At 39.8% G+C, this 20780-nt stretch overlaps 4 protein-coding genes and 1 pseudogene across 7 annotated transcripts in view; all 5 read left to right on the top strand.

Moving 5' to 3' along the window:
- The first annotated feature begins 339 nt into the window (after window positions 1-339).
- LOC113678951 (uncharacterized) overlaps window positions 340-20780 on the top strand; it is a 56098-nt gene continuing 35657 nt past the window's right edge. The window contains exons 1-6 of one of the 4 annotated variants that reach the window (XM_089201678.1): window positions 340-417; window positions 2121-2278; window positions 2406-2565; window positions 3129-4276; window positions 4726-4928; window positions 13203-13338. In XM_089201678.1, the coding sequence (XP_089057804.1) occupies window positions 390-417; window positions 2121-2278; window positions 2406-2565; window positions 3129-4276; window positions 4726-4923 (1692 nt within the window). In that variant the 5' untranslated portion in view covers window positions 340-389 and the 3' untranslated portion in view covers window positions 4924-4928; window positions 13203-13338. Of the gene's footprint in view, window positions 418-1291; window positions 2279-2405; window positions 2566-3128; window positions 4277-4725; window positions 4929-13202; window positions 13339-20780 lie in introns of those variants that run through there. The other 3 variants (XM_089201677.1, XM_089201676.1, XM_089201675.1) reach the window with 3 other exon arrangements.
- Window positions 9308-10028, top strand: LOC149048179 (uncharacterized). Its single transcript, XM_089201700.1, has one exon. It carries the CDS (start codon window positions 9323-9325, stop codon window positions 9923-9925), a length of 603 nt encoding a protein of 200 aa, XP_089057826.1. The 5' UTR covers window positions 9308-9322; the 3' UTR covers window positions 9926-10028.
- On the top strand, window positions 10333-11406 carry LOC149048178 (uncharacterized; annotated as a pseudogene).
- On the top strand, window positions 13270-14588 carry LOC149048177 (ubiquitin carboxyl-terminal hydrolase CYLD-like). Its single transcript, XM_089201704.1, has 2 exons — window positions 13270-13751; window positions 14451-14588. Exons 1-2 carry the CDS (start codon window positions 13611-13613, stop codon window positions 14544-14546), a joined length of 237 nt encoding a protein of 78 aa, XP_089057830.1. The 5' UTR covers window positions 13270-13610; the 3' UTR covers window positions 14547-14588.
- On the top strand, window positions 17496-18703 carry LOC149048176 (serine/threonine-protein kinase TNNI3K-like). The gene is made up of 2 exons (XM_089202298.1): window positions 17496-18188; window positions 18638-18703. Exons 1-2 carry the CDS (start codon window positions 17562-17564, stop codon window positions 18701-18703), a joined length of 693 nt encoding a protein of 230 aa, XP_089058424.1. The 5' UTR covers window positions 17496-17561.

Raw genomic sequence — 20780 nt, 5'->3', positions numbered from 1 at the left:
TTCCTTTGCCAAAGTTCTACGGAAGGAAAGGTATTCCACGTGATACCCAGATCAGACAGACATATTTCAGCAAACGTATAAACATTTGAGAATGAAGGGTTCATACGTTCTTAGTTACACATTTCTCTTTGATGATTTAGGATGATTACAAAGGTAAAATATTACAAATGTTGTTTGGTGCAGTTTTACCCCTTGTCTTGGAGGTGAAATTTTTTTCTTCAGACAAAAACCCTTCATTTATTATACAGATTACAACTTTAAGACTCTCAAGTGCAAGTCTCGATGAGTTGCGAGCTTTTAATAACGTTAAAACGCATAACGTTTTTGCTCTTCAGGCTGAGGCTATCATTAAAACCTTGAGGAAATATATAGGACCTACGACTAATATCATGACAGAGGCGGCCGGATCATTAGATGGTATGTACTACTGAGCCAAAGTGCCCCATGTACGTTATTTAATAGCTAGCCAGGTTAGTTTTGTTCTACATAAATGACCTATTGATTTCCTTGTCGCCGGTGTCTTTTTTCGGGCGCGCACCTCTTCGATATCAGCTCACTCTTGTGCAGGATTGTCATTAGTTACAAAGTGCTTATCATCACCATCATAACCTTCATCATTGTTATTTTTTATCCATCTTGTCAATCTAATCAGACACAATCCTTTACGTGACTTAAGGGCACGTGCATAACGGAGGCGTCTAAACACCTACATGAAGGTGCTCTGTTTAAGAACGGTCTGAGTACACGCAGATAAACATCCAGTTTGTAACGAGCCGCAAGATTATAAACAACAAGACACAAGAAGCTTCTCTCAGAACTCAATGCATATGTATTGGGAGCTTGTGTTCTTCTGCCCTCGCTGGGTTGTTGCACACACGTGTCCTTTTGGTAAGGTCACCTGATGTAACACAATCCCTACCTTAATCCTATTGTTACACAGTTGGATTTTGCTACAAGTGCCACTCAGTTTACTTACTCAAACAACAAGTGATGAAGGATAACTTAAAGCAGCTGGGTTTGATTCATTTTTAGGTAGGAAGAATGATAAAATAACAGTGATCATCTTAATGGTCTTGAAGTTGGATAAGTGGTAGAGACCCTCTGGCATTCTGCTTATTTTATTTTCCCTTTGATCAGACTGTTGATAAATACTTTTTATTTTTGTTAAGTATTGATATGTTTCTTAACTACTGCTAAAATAAATTTGAAGAATAGAGAAAATGTACAACAAAGAGCTGTAAGGAACTAATCCAAGTGGAGACCCACTCTTACAAGGCTAAACAACACAAATGAGATGTGCTTAAAAAAAAAAGCACACAATTGGGACTCTGCCTATAGGCTTGACTAGAACTATACATTTTTACTCGAAGTGAAAATTTTACTTAAGGTTGTAAAGCGATAGAGGGTGTAGAAGGATGTAGGAGTGGCTTTTTTAGGTGAAAGTTTATCACAAATGAAATGGTGAAGGTAAAGTCTGTACTCAAGGGAAGTAGCCCACTTAGCGGGAGCTTATTCCAGTTTCCTTAACGTGAAGTGACTAGCAGCATCACTTCACCCCCGTGATGGGATGCTAGCTCAAGGCAAGGTTACCCCCCAGAATTTTATCAAGCTTCCCTGACAATATGCTGGCACCCGTTTACAACATGTATACTACTCCTGGGTGAAGAGAGGCACTATAAGAATAAAGTGTTTTGCCCAAGATTACAACGCATTGGGCTAGGGGCCCGTTTCTTGAAATTTCAGCCAATTAAACGGGCCTGAAGCCATATTTCAAAATCAAAAGTAAGAGAATAGAGAAGCAAGCTCTGACGCCCAAACCAGTCCACTTTGTTTTTGTAGCTGATAGTTTTATTGTATGATTCTGAAAACTTTTGAAACTTCCATCGTGAATGAAAACAGAACAGCGGTATGGGCCCGTTGACATGTGGTTACCGAGAAACGGGCCACAGGTCTCGAACCCAGACCTCTTCTCCCAGAGTCCAGCACACTAACCTTATAGGCCAACATGTCTTTCGCGATCACAACTGTAATAAGGTTTTAACTGTCGACAGTTTGCAACCGTTTAAGCATGATTTTACTAGTGACCAGAAATTGTTGTAATAGTAAAGTTTTTCCTGTAGGTGGCAATAGCATCATGTCAGTTGAAAACCGCTATGGTTTGGAGGTTGGATCTATGGTAGAGGTTCTTACGGCGCGTGGTGCTCTAAGATTTGGTGTCATTCGCTGGGTGGGAAATATGCCACAAGTGGAGAAAAAGCTGGTAGCAGGTCTGGAATTGGTGAGTGAGATTTATCAGGCTCAGACAGAATGAAAAAAATTACAGTAAACGATATATTTTACCTTTTTAGCACTTTATTATTAATTATTGTATCACCAACATTTATCTATACTTTCTTTCCTTGAAGGAAAAGGAGGAGCCTGCGTGTTCAGATGGGACTTTTAATAAAGAAAGATATTTCACCTGCCCAAAAGGAAGAGGTTTCTTTCTTTTACTGGAGAATTGCCGACCAGATTCCCGCTTTGCTAACTCACCAACCACTGATGTCTGTTTAAATGCTGAAAAAGGTAAGCAAGCCAGGCTGAACAACACAAATACGATGTGCACAGCCAAAAAAAAAAAAAAAATGGGCCTTTGCTTTTAGGCTTGACTAAACCTATACATTTTTCCAAGTTATTTTAAGTGAAAATTTTCTAAAGCTTGTAAAGCGGGAGAAGTTGTAGTAAGATGCAGAGAACCTTTTTTAATGCGAAACTGTATCACAACTGTAAGGTTAAAGGTAAAGTCTGTACTCAAGCCAAGTGGCCCACCCAAGATGTGTAGTACACTTCTGAGAAATCACCTTAAGTGTTATTCCTCGTTAAGTTATGGGTATGTCGTAGCACAAGATCACCAAAATCTAAAGATGAAGTGAAGCAGTTAGAGCAAGGAGCACATAGAAATAATGGATCTGTGGTACCAGCCAAATTTGTCTCAGATAGAAAGTCAAGTGAAATTGCGGAGTGGAAATGGAAAAGAATTCAACTAGTGAATAAAAGTATATATTTTCTACTTCTGGCTAGGCACAGGTTCCTCATTTTGCTCTTAAACTAACAAAAAATTGAAGACGGATTTCTCCTCTTGTAAACAGACAGGCGACTTATGGAGGAAAATGAACCAGGAGGAAACGTTCACAGGCTGGTGAGAGAACTGGAGAAACAGGTGACGCATTTGCAAGCAGAACTACGAGAGAAAGAGTTGAGAGAGACCAACTTACATGAAAAGCTGAAGAAAAAAGAACAACTTGAAGAAACTTCAAGGAAACAATCGGCTGAGATAGAGCAGCAGCTGACAAACCTGCGAGATGTAACTCAGCAAATGACAATTGTCCAAGGGCAGCTACAAGAAAAAAATGAAGAAACTGCTAATTTACAGAATCAAGCTAGTGCCCTAAGGCAACAACTGGAGGAAAAAGACCAGGAAATAAATGAATTGGAAACAACTCTGTCCACAGCTCAGGATGAGTTACGTGAACATCAACGACAACTGAGAGATGTAACTCAGCAATTGACGATTGTCCGAGGGCAGCTACAAGAAAAAAATGAAGAAACTGCAAATTTACAGAATCAAGCTACTGCCCTAAGGCAACAACTGGAGGAAAAAGACCAGGAAATGAATGAATTGGAAACAACTCTGTCTACAGCTCAGGATGAGTTACATGAATATCAACGACAACAGTCTCCTGAGTGGGTCATTTCACGGGATCACATTCAGCTGACGGGTAGGTTTCTCGGCAGAGGAGGCTGGGGAAGTGTTGTCGAAGGCAAATATTGTGGTTGTTCTGTTGCAGTGAAACAGATCCATGAGTTGATTCTCTCTCCTCACAACCGCAAATTATTTGAGCGAGAAATGGATATTGCATCAAGATGCCGTCACCCTTGCTTGCTGCAGTTCATCGGAGCTACAAATGACGAAGGGAATCCATTGTTTGTAACAGAGCTTATGGAAACAAGTTTACGCACTCTGTTGGAACAGAGAGCTCTTTCTGAGGCTGAAATGTCTGTTGTTTCCCTGGATGTGGTTCGGGCACTAAACTACCTTCACCAAAAGCAACCATCTCCCATTATTCACCGCGACATCAGCAGTGCAAATGTGCTACTTTGGCGACAGGGTGAACATTGGCGAGGCAAAGTGTCAGATTATGGAACTGCCAACTTTATGCAACAGACCATGACAGTTGCTCCTGGTGCCAGGATATACAGTGCTCCTGAAGCACTTACTAAAAAGCAAACGGTCAAGGTTAGCTGTAATTTGTTTATTGTATATGTGCGTGCATTTCACGTGCATGTAATTGTATGAATCACCTTAAACTCAAGGTAACGGACATTAATATTTATTTTGTTAATATCGCTTGTAGGTCAGCATTTTTTATTTTGTTAACATAAAATAGACAGTATGCATAATTGACAGGCCGGATTGGTATTATACCGTGCTCATATATATTTGCCTAACTAGTCTGATCTTTGAGGTAAGGTTTTTATTGTTCCAAGGACATACTGACAATGCTAGTTGGGCTTATCTACTTGAATACAAAGGAATATTAAACCTCTCTACCATGGGGTCTATATAGTCAAGTGTGACCGCTTATCTCGAGATAGAAATGGATCGAGACATTTTGACTCATTCGACGTAAGAAACTCTAGTATGTATCTGTATTTCCTCTCATTTTCGTCCCTTATCTTGTTCAGGTTGATGTGTACAGTTTTGGTGTCCTCCTCTGTGAGATGTGCATCCGGGAATTGCCAAATCCAGAAAGGCGTAATCGGCAAGTCGCCATGGTTAAAAACAAATTGAATCGAGCCCTTATCCGGAGATGTTTGCAACGAGAGCCTGAGGCGAGACCAAGCATACAGGAGATCATTGATGAACTTGAGGAACCCGTTTAAAATAGGTTTGGTTGGTTTTGCTTTTAACAGAATTAACGTAATTCTGCTATTACCAATGTAATTGCAGTGGTACTTATGCTACTGGAGGACATGTCTTGTGTGTTTCCACCCTGGAAATCACAAGACATTATTAGATTGATAGGTTTCAAAAGTTAATTTCATTATTCAGAATGGGAGAAAGGCAGGAAATTCCAAAGGAATGTAAAATGATAGGAGTATCGTCAACTAAAAGTGTTTACTACGTGGGAGGTTTTCCTTAAAGTGTTATGTAGAAAGAGTTTTATGAACAAATAAGTTTTATGATTCCTTTTGTAGCTCAGTTCTACAAAGTGCCCTCCCATTTTGATTTAGATCGTAAACGAAGACCCTTGTCGCATTTTTGGTAAGGTTTGAAATCAGTGGGATGCCATTTTATATTCCCTAGTTCAAGCTGAATCATTTTCGGTCGCATGTTTGAATCAATGGCGTACGATTGGTTTGATTGGTTTGACAACTGATACTTTGAAATAGATAAGATTATAAACTTGTAACGCTTCGAACGGACTACTTATTAACATATGCACGAGGGAAATAATAACAAAAGGCTTGAATTAGAAATGGATCGTGTAATCACTAAATTAATCAATTGTAACTACATTAGAATAAAAAAGAAACAAAACACTCACATATCTGACCCACACAGTGAAAATACTAAAAGGAAAGGCGTCAGTCAACTTGAACTTGATGGCGAACTTAACGCACATCTTACTCCTAAATGAACTTAGTACTTCTAATTGAACTTTGGCCGAGGCCGCGTGAACTTAAACTTGCGCAATACCATAATGCTTAGCGAAAAAATAAATGAATGAAAGAAATAAAAACAAAGTGCGTGAACTAAAGAAAATAAAGTAAAATAATCTTAGCAATCATATGGTACGTATACTAGGTAATGCAGCCCCTAAACGAAAACTGGGACCTTTTTTTTTTTTCAAAATTTACATTCCTTCAAGGTGAACTACCTGTTAGATCCAAGTGTAACATTTTTTTTTTGATTATTCGTTCTTGCCTAATTTGTTTTTCCTTTGCGTACGCAAATTAGTTTATACTTCCTTTCGTTCATTTGTTTAGTCTTCTTTTTTGGCGTTAATTTAGGTGTTTATCTCTTTCTGTCAGTTTTCGTGCCCTCGTTAGCGTTTCCGTGCTGTTTCATCTTCATTAGCGCCTTTCTATAGTTTTATTTTCCGCATTTTCTAGCGTATTTGAATATCGTAGTTTGTCAGTACAGTTTGTGAGTTCAGTTTGGTCCGCGCTTAGCGCAGTTCTGTTTAGTTTGTGTCTAGCCTCTTCGCGTTATTCGCAGTCCTCTTTACAGAAGTTTTCTCTGGCCAAAACAATGTAAGTGTACTTCACAGTCCTCGTTTTGCAGTTTTGTTATTTCTTTACTCTATTTACCTTAGTCGCAACTTGTAACCTTTTTGCTTTTTTTTTCGTTTTAGTTTCAACCCACACTCTTAGTATCAAGCACGTTCGGCTCCAATAAATCTTTTTCTTTTTATTTGGTGTGTGGTGTTATTATTCAAGGCCAGGAGTCTTGCAGGTTTATGGCAGTTTCACTACCCAATGGGTAGAGTTTGACAAAAATCACAGCGTAGGTTCTTTTTCAGAGGACTGACCTTAGGATCACACACCATACATCAACCAAATGTTTAATAAATTCACGCTGTTATTATTTCAATGTACAATAATCTTTTAGGGTTAGACTTAAATACAGACACTCAAGATAAAATAGCGAGTAAAGTTCTGTTGTTGTGTACGCTGTTTAGATCGCTGTATCAACTTTGTAAAGGCATTATTCCCCCTGAACGAAGGGAGACGTTACACTTTATTTCATTAAACTTATGTGATTGGTCAATGTCACTGAGTTTTCTCTCCAAGTTTAAGGTGCAAATAAATGCATTTAATCTCAAAGATTAAAAAAAATTCTCAAATTCCACGATTGAGAGGCCCGTAACTTTGTCATAGACGTAACTTCTGAGCCATCTTCTCTTAAGGTGAAAGTGAACTCTTTACCTTTGAACACGTCCATATTAAAAAATAAAACATCTGTGTCCCGCTTCAAACTTGACAGTTCCAGTTCAAATTCTCCACCCCATCCGGGAAAGGTTCAAACTCTTCACCCCCAGGCACGGACGACATACAAGGATCGCAATAGGCCAGCGAAACGTGGTCAAGTGACAGGCTGTGTTAAAAGGGTGTTTGACATTCAAGAAATTCGCAGATAGAGAAGTTTTCTATCAAATAGATGACTTTCTCGTACTTGATACATGCTCTAAATATATAATTGATCGGAAAGGCAAACAATTCTCTAGGTTGCTAGAACTGCAAACAGTTGCCCCAAACGTTAAAAGTTGCTCCGAAGCTCCTGGGCACAATCGGGACAGGCCAACAAATAACTCAAATCCCCGCGGACTCGAACTATTTTCCTTTTCCCTCGGGGGTTCGAATTAGTGGATTGTGCTGTATTTTATTAGGAAACCAGGTAAGACTCGTAAAAGGGCACCCAGCTCTCCGCGACTTGGAACCCAAAATGTGAGTAAAACAAGCTTGAACCTGCGAAAAATGAAAATTCTATGGAAAGTGAAAATAGTTTGAAATATTTGTGACCCGATTTGAAAATTTGAAAGCAACTGTGATGCTGCAGAAGAAAGATAAATCTCGGCTGTGACGCGCTGGTTCTGCAGTCCGCCTACGAGTGTGATGATCTTCTGCTTTGACTTGGTTGAATACAATCTTTTATTAATTGCAATTTTCAAAGGAATTTTCATTTAAAAATTAGTTGACTTATGGGTGTAGAATGATCTAAAGGTATTCATTAGAAATCGAAGTCAGGTACGGATCACATAAAACCATAATCACAAGGAAGATTCAGGAGATTACGTAATGTTAAGTTTAAAATAGCTCATACCTATGCTAACTCAATTAGCATTGGTAATTAGTCCCTAGGGATTTTGGATATAGTAGATTGTTTTGTATCACTCCTTGTCACTTCACTTGAGGCCTTGGGCTGTGTACTGCTTGAAGCGTTCTATAACTTTTTTCGACGGATCAATCCGACATGGCGGAACAAGTTCCCCAAGCCGTTGCCGGTGGAGCGATAGCTCAAGGTGTTCAAAATCCTCAACCTGCTCAAGGCGAACCTGCCGTGGCGCAGCAAGCTCAGGACCAACCTTTGGCACAACAAGCTCAGAATCGAGAGGTTTGCATCTTTTTCTGTTTCGGATACCATGTGGTTGATTATATTTCAGTGGCTAATTTTTATCGGTAGAGTTTAGATTTGGTTTACTTTCTGTAGATGTGAAATTGTGTCAGGCCTGCGGGGCCGTGAAAGTTTTTTCTTTGCCTGCGGGGTCGTTAAAGTTACTTGCCTGCGAGGCCGTGAAAGTTTTCTTTGCCTGCGGGGCCGTGAAAGTTTTTTCTTTGCCTGCGAGGCCGTGAGAGTTTTCTTTGCCTGCGGGGCTGTGAAAGTTTTTCTTTGCCTGCAGGGTTGTGAAGTTTTCTTTGCCTGCGGGGCCGTGAAAGTTTTCTTTGTCTGCGTGGCCGTGAAAGTTTCTTTGCCTGTGGGGCTGTGCTGAAAGTTTTCCTTTGCCTGCGAGGCCGTTGGGATTTATTTGCCTGCGGGGCCGTGGAAGTTTCCTTTGCTTAGGAGGCCGAGAAATTTTCTTTGTCTTCGTAGCCGCGAAAGTTGTTTTGTCTGCGGGGCTGTTAAAGTTTTCTTTGTCTGCGGGGATCAAAGTTTTTTTTTTTTTTTTTTTTTTTTTTTTCTTTGCTTGCGAGGCCGTGAAAGTTTCTTTGTCTGCACTGTCATTTAAATTTTTTGTTTGTGCTTCTGGGGTCGGAAATAGTTTCGGGGTTTTGCTTTTTGGAATGAAATGCTTTATGTTCACCTTCGGTTGAGGTAGTGTGATGCTGGCGCGCAAGAATAAATTTTTTTTTTCTCCTTTAGCCTTTTTTGTTTTTGTGGCTTGAATTTTACTTTGTAGCCCCTCGCGTTTAGGAAATTGCTTGCTGATGTAGAAAGTTCTGTTGCCGTGCTTTGCTTCGTTGGAGTGTGATGCCTGAGCATCAGTCGCCGTTCATTTGCTTGTGCAAGCTTACGTGTAGTAGCTTTTAGTTGTACGGTATGTAAAAGGAAAAAAAAAACAAAAAACGAAAGACTGCTCTGCCGTTGTGTGTTTTTAAAACAGTTTTTGGCCTGTGAGGCTAGGAGCGTTCATCGTTTTTGCTGGAAGTTTGAGGTTTTGATAATTTAATTTAATTTTTATTTAATTTAATCTAACCTAATTTAATGTAATATTTCATAACTTGTAATCTAATCGGTGTTGTTCTTTTTCAGCCTGTATTATACTGTGCTCGATCAGTTATGAGATTGAGTAATGGAAAGAAAGGGAATGAATGGATCAGTGATTTTTTATCTTACCTTTTGAAATCTGTTATATGGGAGGAGGGTGATCTTGCTTGTGTCTTAGAGAGACTTAAGAAGTTGGAAGATTCCCAAAAGCAATCTGTTGAATCGGTGTTGGAGGATTTACAGCACCTAATACGTTCTCCGTTGTTCCAGAAGGACCAGGCAATTGATTACCTAGTGAATCTGAAGATTGTGGCCAAGGAAACAAAACACGCGAAAGCTGGATTTTATTCTGCAGTGCTAACAGCAATGCAAAATAAAATGTGGGCCTCAAACATGCAATTTAAGCGCTATCTTGAAGCCCTCTTAGGAGATAAGGAGGATGAAGTGGTACTCAAGCGGATCGCTGCCGTAGATAAAGCGTTGCGAGTGCCTGGAGTTGGTGCAAATCGTTTCATGCCAAGGGGGAGAGGCAGGGATAGATCACAAGTCCAGTGTTTTCAGTGTGGCCTATATGGGCATTATCAGAGGTTCTGTTCCTCGCGTCCACAGCCAGGTCCTCAGTCTAAGAGGCCTCGCCTTTATAATCAAGGAGTTGAGGCACCTCAAAAACAATGAATGTATTGACAGGATTAAGGCGTTTTCCCAATGTTTTTGATCAGTTTCCAGTATTTATGCCGTGTGTTTCCCAGCATTAAAGGCTCCCTTTTCATTGTGTCAATCGGTGTCTGTTGTTGTTTCAATTTTAATTCATTTTTGTAAGTTCTGGATCGGGGTAGAGTAGCTCCTGCTGGTTCATCACATATGGTGACCACCAGACGACCTGTTTTCAGGCGAATTGAGGCTGCTCCCTCCTGATCGGGAACCCCAGGTCTTCCCATAGGTGATCTCTCTTTTTGCCATCTTGTCCTTAGATTTTGGGTGGTACTAAGCGTAAAGCTGCTGTGGATAACTTTTACGTTCTTACGGAATTTCAACTACAGACAACGGCATTTAAACCAAGAAACGAGACCCTATGGGTGGATATGACTGGGGTTCCCGTTCAGGGGGGTGCAGCTGTGTGTTGGGAAAGTGTTATCTCATCTGGTAAGGTTCCGGATCTGGGGACTTTACATTTAAGGGATCCGGATTCCTTTGTGGCAGGTGGTCTTCACCGTATTCAGCCGCATGGGAGCTGGTACTTGAGAGTCATCCGTTGAGGAACTGTATTTCTAGATTGGTTTAAAATAAAGTCGACATCTTAAGTTTTTCAAGACCTTTTGCGGGAGTTTTCAAGAGAGCTAAATATTCGTCTACTGTTCCACCTAAGAAGATTTTCCCGAATCATGTAAACTGTAAATTTTACGGAATTTATATCCAAGGAGATTCGGAATCGTGTTTTAACCGGCGCGGTTAGAGTCTGGGGGGTAGTGGGTGTCGATGATCCCCCCCATCTTGTGTTGCCACTCACGGTCGAACCTACGAAGCCTCGACTTTGTATTGACGCGAGGTTTCTAAACCTTTGGATGAAAGATATGCCGTTTTCCCTGGATAAACTGAGTGAAGTGACTAGGTATGTTTATCCCGGATCGTTCATGACCAAGTGCGACGACAAGTCCGGGTATGATCACGTGATGTTGACAGAGTCCTCGCAATCATACTTTGGGTTTAGTTTTGGTGGCCTGTGGTTTGTTTGTACGACTCTTCCGTTCGGATGGAAAATCTCCCCTTATGTTTATCATACCATTGGTCTGGCCGCCACAGGTTTCTTGAGAGCTCAAGGGATTCCTTGTTCTCTCTATATAGACGATCGCTTAAATGGAGAGCTTTTGCGACCGACTGGGTCTTGGTCCATATTACCAGCGGACAGATCTTTGCAGTTCAGGTTGCTGGCGGCTACAGGTGCCATATTCGTTGTCCTTTCTGTGTTGGTTGATCTCGGTTATACCATTGGTATCAAGAAGTCGGTTCTTGTGCCGGTCACATCCCTGGGGTATTTGGGTCTGATCGTGGATTCCGTTCGACAATCGTTTTTGGTGCCGCGCCGTAAGATTGAGTCCTGGGCCTTAATTAGGGAGAAAATTCTTGCCTGCAAGAAAACTGTTTGGATCAAAACTTGACAACGATTTCAGGGGAAATGCATATCTTTCTCTTTGGCTGTTCCAGCCGCGAAATTTTTCATTAGAGAAATGAGTAGAGCGATCGCTTCTGGCTTGGATGATGGGCAAGTGTCTATGACCGACGCTTTGAGGGAGGAAATTTCGCATTGGCGTTACCTTGACGACTGGAAGGACACTCTTCCGTGGAGAGACGAGAAGCATGTGCGTATTGCGATTTCTACCGATGCGTCCGGTTATGGGTGGGGTTGTGCGGTTCATTCACCTTCGGATGATCAGATTTTTCGAGATTTTTGGGGGAAGGACACGAGTTCATAGACAGGATTGTCACACCTGGGGAGGTAATGCGGGGCTAGATTGTGAGTGCCCTAAACGTTTGGCATTTGGGACTATAGATTCACTGATTGGCAAGTTGCGTGCTATATTTGCAGAGAGTGGTCGAGGCGCAGAATGGCAGTTTTTGTTAGGTGTAGGTAATCCAGCTTCTTGTAGGTCAGTTAAGACTTATTTGAGTAATGTGCGGGAAGAACAACTAAAGGCTAGGGTAACTCCACGCCAGGCAGAGCCTATCTTAGTGAACGATTTGTTGGTTATCTCTGAATACATTAGAGCCCTTTTGTTGCATTCTTCGACTTTGCGCGCAATTCGGATTTTTATGTATGCCCGCGATCAGGCTTTATTTAAGGCATTATTTTTTGCTGGTGATAGAGCAGCTGATTTGTTACAAGTAAAAGTATCTGATGTTTTACGTTTCTCGGATAATTCTGGTTTGTTGTTCAATCATGTTTGGACAAAGTCTCTCAGGTCAGGTGACGCAAATGTGTTTGCCTTTAAGCGGGGATCTAATCCTTTGATTTGTCCTGTCCGGGGTTTGGAAATGTATTTTGATGTGTGTAAGCTGTTACGTATTAACCTTGCGCCAGGTTTCCTTTTTCGCTCTATTTCAAAATCTGGCGGAGTTTGTTTCAGCCATTTGGAGTCTTCGGCGGCTCAAGCGCGATTGAGTATTTATGTTTCCGCGCTAGTTGGGAAGTTATCTAGTAGTCATTTAACAGTTCATGGGTTTCGCAGTGGGGCGGCTGTATCTTTAGCATTGCGAAGCGTAAGTCTCAGTGAAATCATGGACCACATTGGCTGGAAATCTAGTAAGACGGCGCTTCACTATATCAAGCTTAAGCAAGTAGTGAATCCAGCAGGCGCGGCGGCTAAACTAGCGGATCTCCCTTTACAAGCGGGGCAGGACTACAAACATCAGGATCATCTTGTGGGATTCTCCCAAGCTTTTTCATGAATTTATTTTATTGAAGTTTTGAACTATTATAGTATAGGTTATTGTTAATGATTAGATATAGTATGTGTTAAGTAAGGATTGGAAAGAGGATTAAAGAGTTCTTTGTGTTTCTTTTCTTAGGGTGTGTGATTGTTCATTTCATATGAGTGTGGATGTAGGCTAGGGAAGGCCAGAGCGATTCTCCATACCTTATTACCATCTCATGAATAACAATTCCTAGGGAGGAATATTACACTATGCTAACTCAATTAGCATTGGTAATTAGTCCCTAGGGATTTTGGATATAGTAGATTGTTTTGTATCACTCCTTGTCACTTCACTTGAGGCCTTGGGCTGTGTTCTGCGCATCGAAGCGTTTTCCCACCCACCCACCACCGGTCGGATTGATCCGTCTCACCATCACCCCTTCGCCTGGCTTGGGCTTTCCCGGCCAGAGCGATTCTCCATACCTTATTACCATCTCATGAATAACAATTCCTAGGGAGGAATATTACACTATTCTTCATAGGAACGAGGCAAGGGAAATTCCCAGAAAAGATAGCGTTGTTCCTCCGTTTTCATTGTGATCAGTGCATGGTTTGTTTACAGTGAAGGTGAAATCGTCGTTCCTGTATCCTCGGTACGAAATGGAAGAACTCAGAATTAAGTATATTCTTCTACGTGATCGTGTCGGACACACAGTCGAAAGAAACATTTTGTCCCTCGGCCTTACGACGAAGTTTACACCAGTGCAAGTTTTGCGAGGCGAGTTATTAGAAAGTGTTCCTAAGGCTGAACAGCCTACAGACTTGACTAAAGTTGCTGTTGTTGGAATTGAACGTAAATCATTACGTCTTGAATGTCCTACGGAGGATATAACTCGACTATCTGAGGAAGAAAGCAACTTACTTCTAGCGATTACTTCATCTGAGAGAAGATGGCATTTGGCCGACAATTGTCACAAGGAAGTACTATTTTCGTTGAAGTGATGGGAGTTTCAGAGTTTTTGCCTGGTGTTGTTTGGTACAAAGGTATATTACCACCCTGTCTGGGAACTTGGTTTGGAGTTGAACTCATCGTAAGTACTCGTGCACTAGTTAAAGTCGTGTTGTTGGCTGTAACAATTTACCTGGTGTAAATTTCGTTCAGACAGCAACACAACTGAGGTACCATGCATGTTACACCGAGTTAAGCTTGCTTTTACATCTCGTGAGTCTTTTTTCAATCTCTTCGATGCCCATCTTACTAGGAGACTCTAAAGACTGAAGGGGGATTTAAATGATTTATTCAATAGTATGTAATGGTAAAACTTACCCTTCAGACAGTCATGTGCAAGTTGTCATCTCTAATTAAGAATAATGTCATGTTTACCGATAAGATTTTATAATCCTGCTTTCTCGGTAGTATGGTGTACATGTATGTTGTACATCTTCCTAGGAGACTCTAAAGACTGAAGGGGGATTTAAATGATCTATTCAATAGTATGTAATGGTAAAACTTACCCTTCAGACAGTCATATGCAAGTTGTCATCTCTAATTAAGAATAATGTCATGTTTACCGGTAAGATTTTATAATCCTGCTTTCTCGGTAGTATGGTGTACATGTATGTTGTACACTGGATGCTGAACAGTGGGTATGGGATATAATTTTTCATTGATTATGATGGCAACCATGGTGATGATAATGATGATGATATTGATGAAAGTCATAATGATGGTTAATGATAACAATTATCTTTAATATTAATGATTACAATCTGTGGTTTAACATATCTAGAGACATCCAGGGTTTGGAACATGTGATGGAATATTTAGAGGCAAGCAATACTTTATCTGTGAGCCAGACTGTGGGATTTTTGTTACACTAAAGTAATTGATGCCTAGAGAAGATGAAGATGACTTGAAATCTTCTAAAATTACAAAAAAAGGTGAGCACATTCAGGCCAAACTAAAATCAAGTCTTCATGATTCAATACTGTCATTTTGGAAAGGAAAACAAATGCCAAGGTCATTTCAAGGAATTGATGGAGTGCTTAAGATTTGTGACAGAGTTGTGACATTTATTAAAGATAGTCCAGCCAGAGGAACTGTGGAATATATTGGTGAGGAGATTGATTCAACTGGAAATGTTTACATAATTCTAGGACTAGAACTGGTAGGTAATCATAATTTTTAACTTAATTGTACATATATTTTTGGATGTAGAGAACCACTCAAAAGTAAGTTGACAGTCTTGACTCAAACTATTGAGAATCCAGTATCAAGAATTGAGGCTTTAGTATCAAGAATAAGGAATGCTTGAATGCTTGAGGAACCTCTTGAGGATCTTGATCTGCAATTTTGAGGAAACTGTGTAATTAATTCTTGAACACATAATACTGAAGGACAAAGTGCTTGACATGCGGCTTCATGATACAGAAGCAGCTTGCATGTATGAAAATATTTTCATTTTGAACAGGGCAGGAGGTTGAATCAAGTTACTCTCTAGCTTTTCTTATTCTAATAACAGAATGGAATCACATGAATGTTCACAAAACTTAATTTTAAAAAATTGAACTTTGGGTGCTAGGAGTGACATCAGTTTTCCTTGGTTTTGGAATCATCCACAAATCTACAACAGACTGATAAAAAATTTAAACAAACAATCCCACAAAAACTGTGGTTTGTTGCATATGTTAATATTGGGTTACTTCTTGTAAGTGATGGTTTGAGATAAAAGGGGATAATCTACAGCTGTAATTAAAATTAAATATTAACATAAAAAATAGTTGTAAATCAAAGATGTGTAGATAAATTGCAATCAATTTATTGAATGAAATGAGCCACTTAGTAAGTCATTTTATTTCAACTTCCTTTTCTCTATCAGGATGAAAGAGTGGGATCTGGTACTGGTAAAAGATTTGGCTCTCAAAAGTTTGTTTGTAAGAGAGATCATGCAGCATTTGTACCATTGAAAACTGTCATACCAGAGAAGGACTTTGATGCTAATCCTGGAAAAGCTGGAAGACAAGAAGCTCAGGGAAAGTGTGAGCAAATTCATGAAGATGAAATGTATGCAGGATCAATGAGCTGTGTTAATGTACCATCAGGTAGACAAATGATTTGATTTCTCAGTTGTTTTATAAATTTTTGATTCACTTAGTCAAGCACACCATACATAATGAAGTGGAAAATCATAATCTGTGAACTGATGTCTTTTTACGGTAAATGGTTCAAACCTGAGGAGTAACATGTAGTAGTGTAGTATGATCGCCCAGGTGAGAGTAGTCCTGAGAAGGACTATTGTTGGTAGTGGTGACTGATGTTTTGACAACCTGAGCAGAAGTCATCATCAGAGTGAAGTGAATAGTTGTTGTCATTCGAATGTTTTAAGTCCGGTTTGTATAAACTGATTGGCCAGTTTTGCTGTGATGTTTCTGGCTGTAAGACTCGAATGGGTTGGTATGATTGGTCAATCTCCAACCATCTGTAAAGTTACATGTAGGCCATTCTGTTCAGCACTATTGTAATGGTAGTGTTGTGAATGAGTTGTTGACACCTGTTGAGGGGAGTCTGTTCAAAGTTAATAAACCAGCTTTTCAGAGCCAGTCGTTGAAAGTAGTTGGGTGTTGAAGGCTAGGCATTGTGCAGAGTCCCAGTCAATAGTGTGGTTGGTAAGTCAGTAATGTTCAGCAATGTGATTGTTGACATCGCCTTTCCTCGTTGCCTTGTGTTCGGTCAGTCTTGTTGTGAGGTTTCTGACAATCTCTCCGATGTAGGAGGCATGGCAGTTGAGCAGTTAGATCTTATAGACAGCTCCTTGTCTGTTCCTTGGTTCATCAGTAACCTACGTAGTGCAATGAATAGTTTGTGGGCAATGCAGATATTAAAGGGTTGTAGAATGCAGGAGATGTTCACAGATATGCTTTTTATGTATGGTATAGTCGCTTTAGTTGTAGGAGTTGCGGTGTTGTTAGTTGTTGTAGTTCCATTATCGAATGACGTCTTCATTGTAGTTGTTCTTGGAAAAAACAAGGTCAAAGTACTTGTTCTCATCAGATAAGCTGTCTGTCATGTTGCATACTAGTTGTGCTTATCACACTAGAGTCCTGATAGTTGTAATGGCTCTTTCACTCAATTCCCTTTAAAAATTTAAATGACGAGAGGTTGTTGTTCCAGTTAAAAAAAGGTGTATTAAATTGAAACATTCAAGCTTTAGGTGTATGGTGACATGTTGTCCTGAATTGTTAATTAATTTGTGAAATTGGAAAGGCATCTAGGGGTACTTTTATCAATGTAGTGTATAGGACATACCTTGAAGGATTGTGGTGAGGAAACCATTGTGGATTTATTTTGTATCTTTATCTTAGGTAGTAGTAAGGAATCTTTCAGAAAACTAAGAAGAACAAATTCAACAACCTCTGCTGAAACAGAAATTATTATGGCTGCTGGAGAATCCGGCAAAAGCAATCCACAAGAGTTTATAGAGAAACAACGTCAGATGCTTAGGGAGTTTGAGGGCAAAAACCTGCCTGACATTCAAGATAATGTTGTCATCATCTCTGATGAAGAAAGTACAGACTTTGCCGAAAATTTTCACTTTAAAGATGGTCATTTGAAAAACACTCCCCAAGACAGGTCTGTTAGTCTTGGGACTAAGATTACAGTGCAGCCTGGTTTGTCAAATGGTTACCGTAATTATGCCAATTTTAAATATCAAAACACTACTCAGGAATATAATGAGTATGTAAACATTGAAAAGGAGAAGGACTTTGATAGTAATCCTGGAAAAGCTGGAAGACAAGAAGCTCAGGGAAAGTGGGAGCAAATTCATGAAGGTGAAGAAACTGCTAACTTACGGAATCAAGCCACTGTCCTAAGGCAACAACTGGAGGAAAAGGACCAGGAAATGAATGAATTGGAAACAACTCTGTTCAAAGCTCAGGATGAGTTGCGTGAATATCAACGACAACAGTCCCCTGAGTGGGTCATTTCACGGGATCATATTCAGCTGACAAGTAAATTTCTCGGCAGAGGAGGCTGGGGAAGTGTTCTCGAAGGCAAATATTGTGGTTGTTCGGTTGCGGTGAAACAGATTCATGAGTTGATTCTCTCTCCTTACAACCGCGAATTATTTGAGCGAGAAATGGATATTGCATCAAGATGCCGCCACCCTTGCTTGCTGCAGTTCATCGGAGCTACAAATGACGAAGGGAATCCATTGTTTGTAACAGAGCTGATGGAAACAAGTTTACGCACTCTGTTGGAACAGAGAGCTCTTTCTGAGGCTGAAATGTCTTTTATTTCCCTGGATGTGGCTCGGGCACTAAACTACCTTCACCGAAAGCAACCATTCCCTATCATTCACCGCGACATCAGCAGCGCAAATGTGCTAATTTGGCGACAGGGTGAACATTGGCGAGGCAAAGTGTCAGATTATGGAACTGCCAACTTTATGCAGCAGACCATGACAGTTGCACCTGGTGCCATGATATACAGTGCCCCCGAAGCGCTTACTAAAAATCAAACCGTTAAGGTTAGCTTTAATTTGTTTATTGTATATAAGTGTGCATTTCACTTGCATGTAAGTTTATGAATCGACTTAAACTTAAGGTAACGGACATTAATATTTATTTTGTTAATATCGCTAGTAGGTCAGCATTTTTTATTTTGTTGATATGAAATAGACAGTATGCGTAATTGACAGGCCGGATTGGTATTCTACTGTACTCATGTATATTAGCCTAACTAGTCTGATCTTTGAGGTAAGGTTTTTGTTTTTCCTAGGACATACTGACAATGCTAGTTGGGCTAATCTACTTGAATACAAAGGAATACTAATCGAGTCTGCCATGGGGTCTATATAGTCAAGTGTTATCGCTTATCTGGAGATAGAAATAGATCGAGACATTTTCACTCATTCGACGTAAGAAACTTTAGTGCAGTGCTGTATTGCCTCTCATTTTCGTCCCTTATCTTGTTCAGGTTGATGTGTACAGTTTTGGTGTCCTCCTCTGTGTGATGTGCATCCGGGAATTGCCAAATCCATAAAGGCGTGATCGGCAAGTCGCCATGGTTAAAAACAAATTGTATCGAGCCCTTATCCAGAAATGTTTGGAACGAAAGCCTGAGGCGAGACCAAGCATACAGGAGATCATTGATGAACTTGAGGAACCTGTTTAAAATGGGTTTGGTCGGTTTTGCTTTTAACAGAATTAACGTAATTCTGCAATTACCAATGTAATTGTAATGGTGCGTATGCTACTGAAGGACATCTCTGGTGTATCCCCCCCCCCCTTCCCAACCCGGAAATCACAAGACATGATTAGATTGATTAATTTCAAAAATCAATTTCATTATTCAGAATGGGAGAAAGTCATGAAATTTTAAAGGAATGGAAAATGGTCGGAGTATCGTCAACTAAAAGCATTTACTACGTGGGAGGTTGTCCTGTAAGTGTTTTACAGAAAGAGTTTATGAACAAATAAGTTTTATGATTTCTTTTTTAGCTCAGTTCTGCAAAATGCCCTCCCACTTTGATTTAAATCTTAAGCGAAGACCCTCGTATGTTTGGCAAGGTTTGAAATTAGGGGATGTTATTTTATTTTCCCAAGTACTAGTTGAACCATTTTTGGCACGTGCTTGAATCTGAATGGCGTGCGATCGGTTTGATTCCTATCATGCACTTTTAAGGTCATTCGTAATATTGCATTGGACATCCTTACTGAGCATGATTTTACACCCGACCGCTGCGCACAGATTAAAAAATGGTGGCTCTTTTCTTTGTGCTCGGTACTCACCAGAGAGGTAAATTGTCACTTTCTTCAAACGAGGAGGTTGATCTATCATTTTTTCTCTACCTTGGTGTTGGGCACGTATTATCTTTCCGTAAAATAAATATAAACGAATTCTCTTCGAAGGAAAAGGAATTCAATTTTGGAAACGCGAACGTAGTAGGATCCGGTAACTATAATTTTCAATGTATTTTAGTAATCACATGGGACCTGTATTTTTTTATTTCAAAATTTACATTCCCTCAAGGTAAACAACCAATGGTTAAAGTTTGACAAAAATCTCAGTGCAGGTTCTTTTTTAGAGGACTGATCTTAGGATCACACTCCAGGTGCTTCGAAAATAGAAAATTCACATAGAAATAAGCTTTAATGCGTTTCATTCCGATAACATATTGGTCACATGGTACTTTTTTTAGCAAAACGTGCTTTTCAGAAGTCCACAGAAAAAAATAAATAGAAGTGTTAACGAGGGAGTTTATGGGAAATGTTCTCTTGATTGTGTAGCAAACCGTGCAAAGTATCGATAAATTTCTCCTGTGAGAACCATGTTTACTCCTCGTTCTAAAATTACAACCTACGTGATCACCACATCCTGTCACTTTCTCAGCCGGGAAAAAAAGTGTATGGTCTACATTAATTAATTACCTAGCTGTTAAACTATGAAATTCCCTATTTGATGGCCTGAGAGCTTGCAAGGATTTTTATGAATTTGAGAGGAAAATTCTTAGTTTTGTCAATTTTAACATTTAAAATCACAAGCATGTATTTTTATATCTGTTGTAAATTGCATCGTATTTTATAGTATTTTACATTTTACTAATGTATTATTTGGAAGGCATGTAAATTTTATAATGTTATTAGAATTTGTATTCTCATTGTATTTTGCTACATTAAACAGGAAGACGTAAGCTTAGTAGCTACACTCAAATTCGCGTAACAACTTCAGGTCGATTGAAGTGTTTCATTAAGAAATGGGTGTTACCGCTGGATTCTGTGCATAGAAGGCTCGATTTATTCCTTTGGGTATTCGCTTCGAGGGTCACGTAGAACCACCGAAAGCGGTGGAGTCAGTCGTTCTGGGAAAAGTGAGATCTTTTGGAGGAAGGCTCAAAGGAATGAAATAATAGCGCAATAAAGCGACCTCGAGCGGCAGCGTCTACAAGTGTATCCTTTTTGTTTTCACGTGTCAATAACCTCCAAATAATCGTTGAAAACATTTTATGCCTTCAGGTTTTTTCGCTCAATGTTTTTCAACTTTGACTTTTATTTATTAAAACAGAGCATTTTAAAAGCTTTAAAAGGAGATCTTGAACGAGCATAGTGGATGATTGTAG

The sequence above is a fragment of the Pocillopora damicornis genome, chromosome 3, assembly GCF_964200805.1.
Source record: "Pocillopora damicornis chromosome 3, jaPocDami1.2, whole genome shotgun sequence".
NCBI lineage: Eukaryota > Metazoa > Cnidaria > Anthozoa > Scleractinia > Pocilloporidae > Pocillopora > Pocillopora damicornis.
This window is presented reverse-complemented; position numbering and strand designations above follow the sequence as displayed.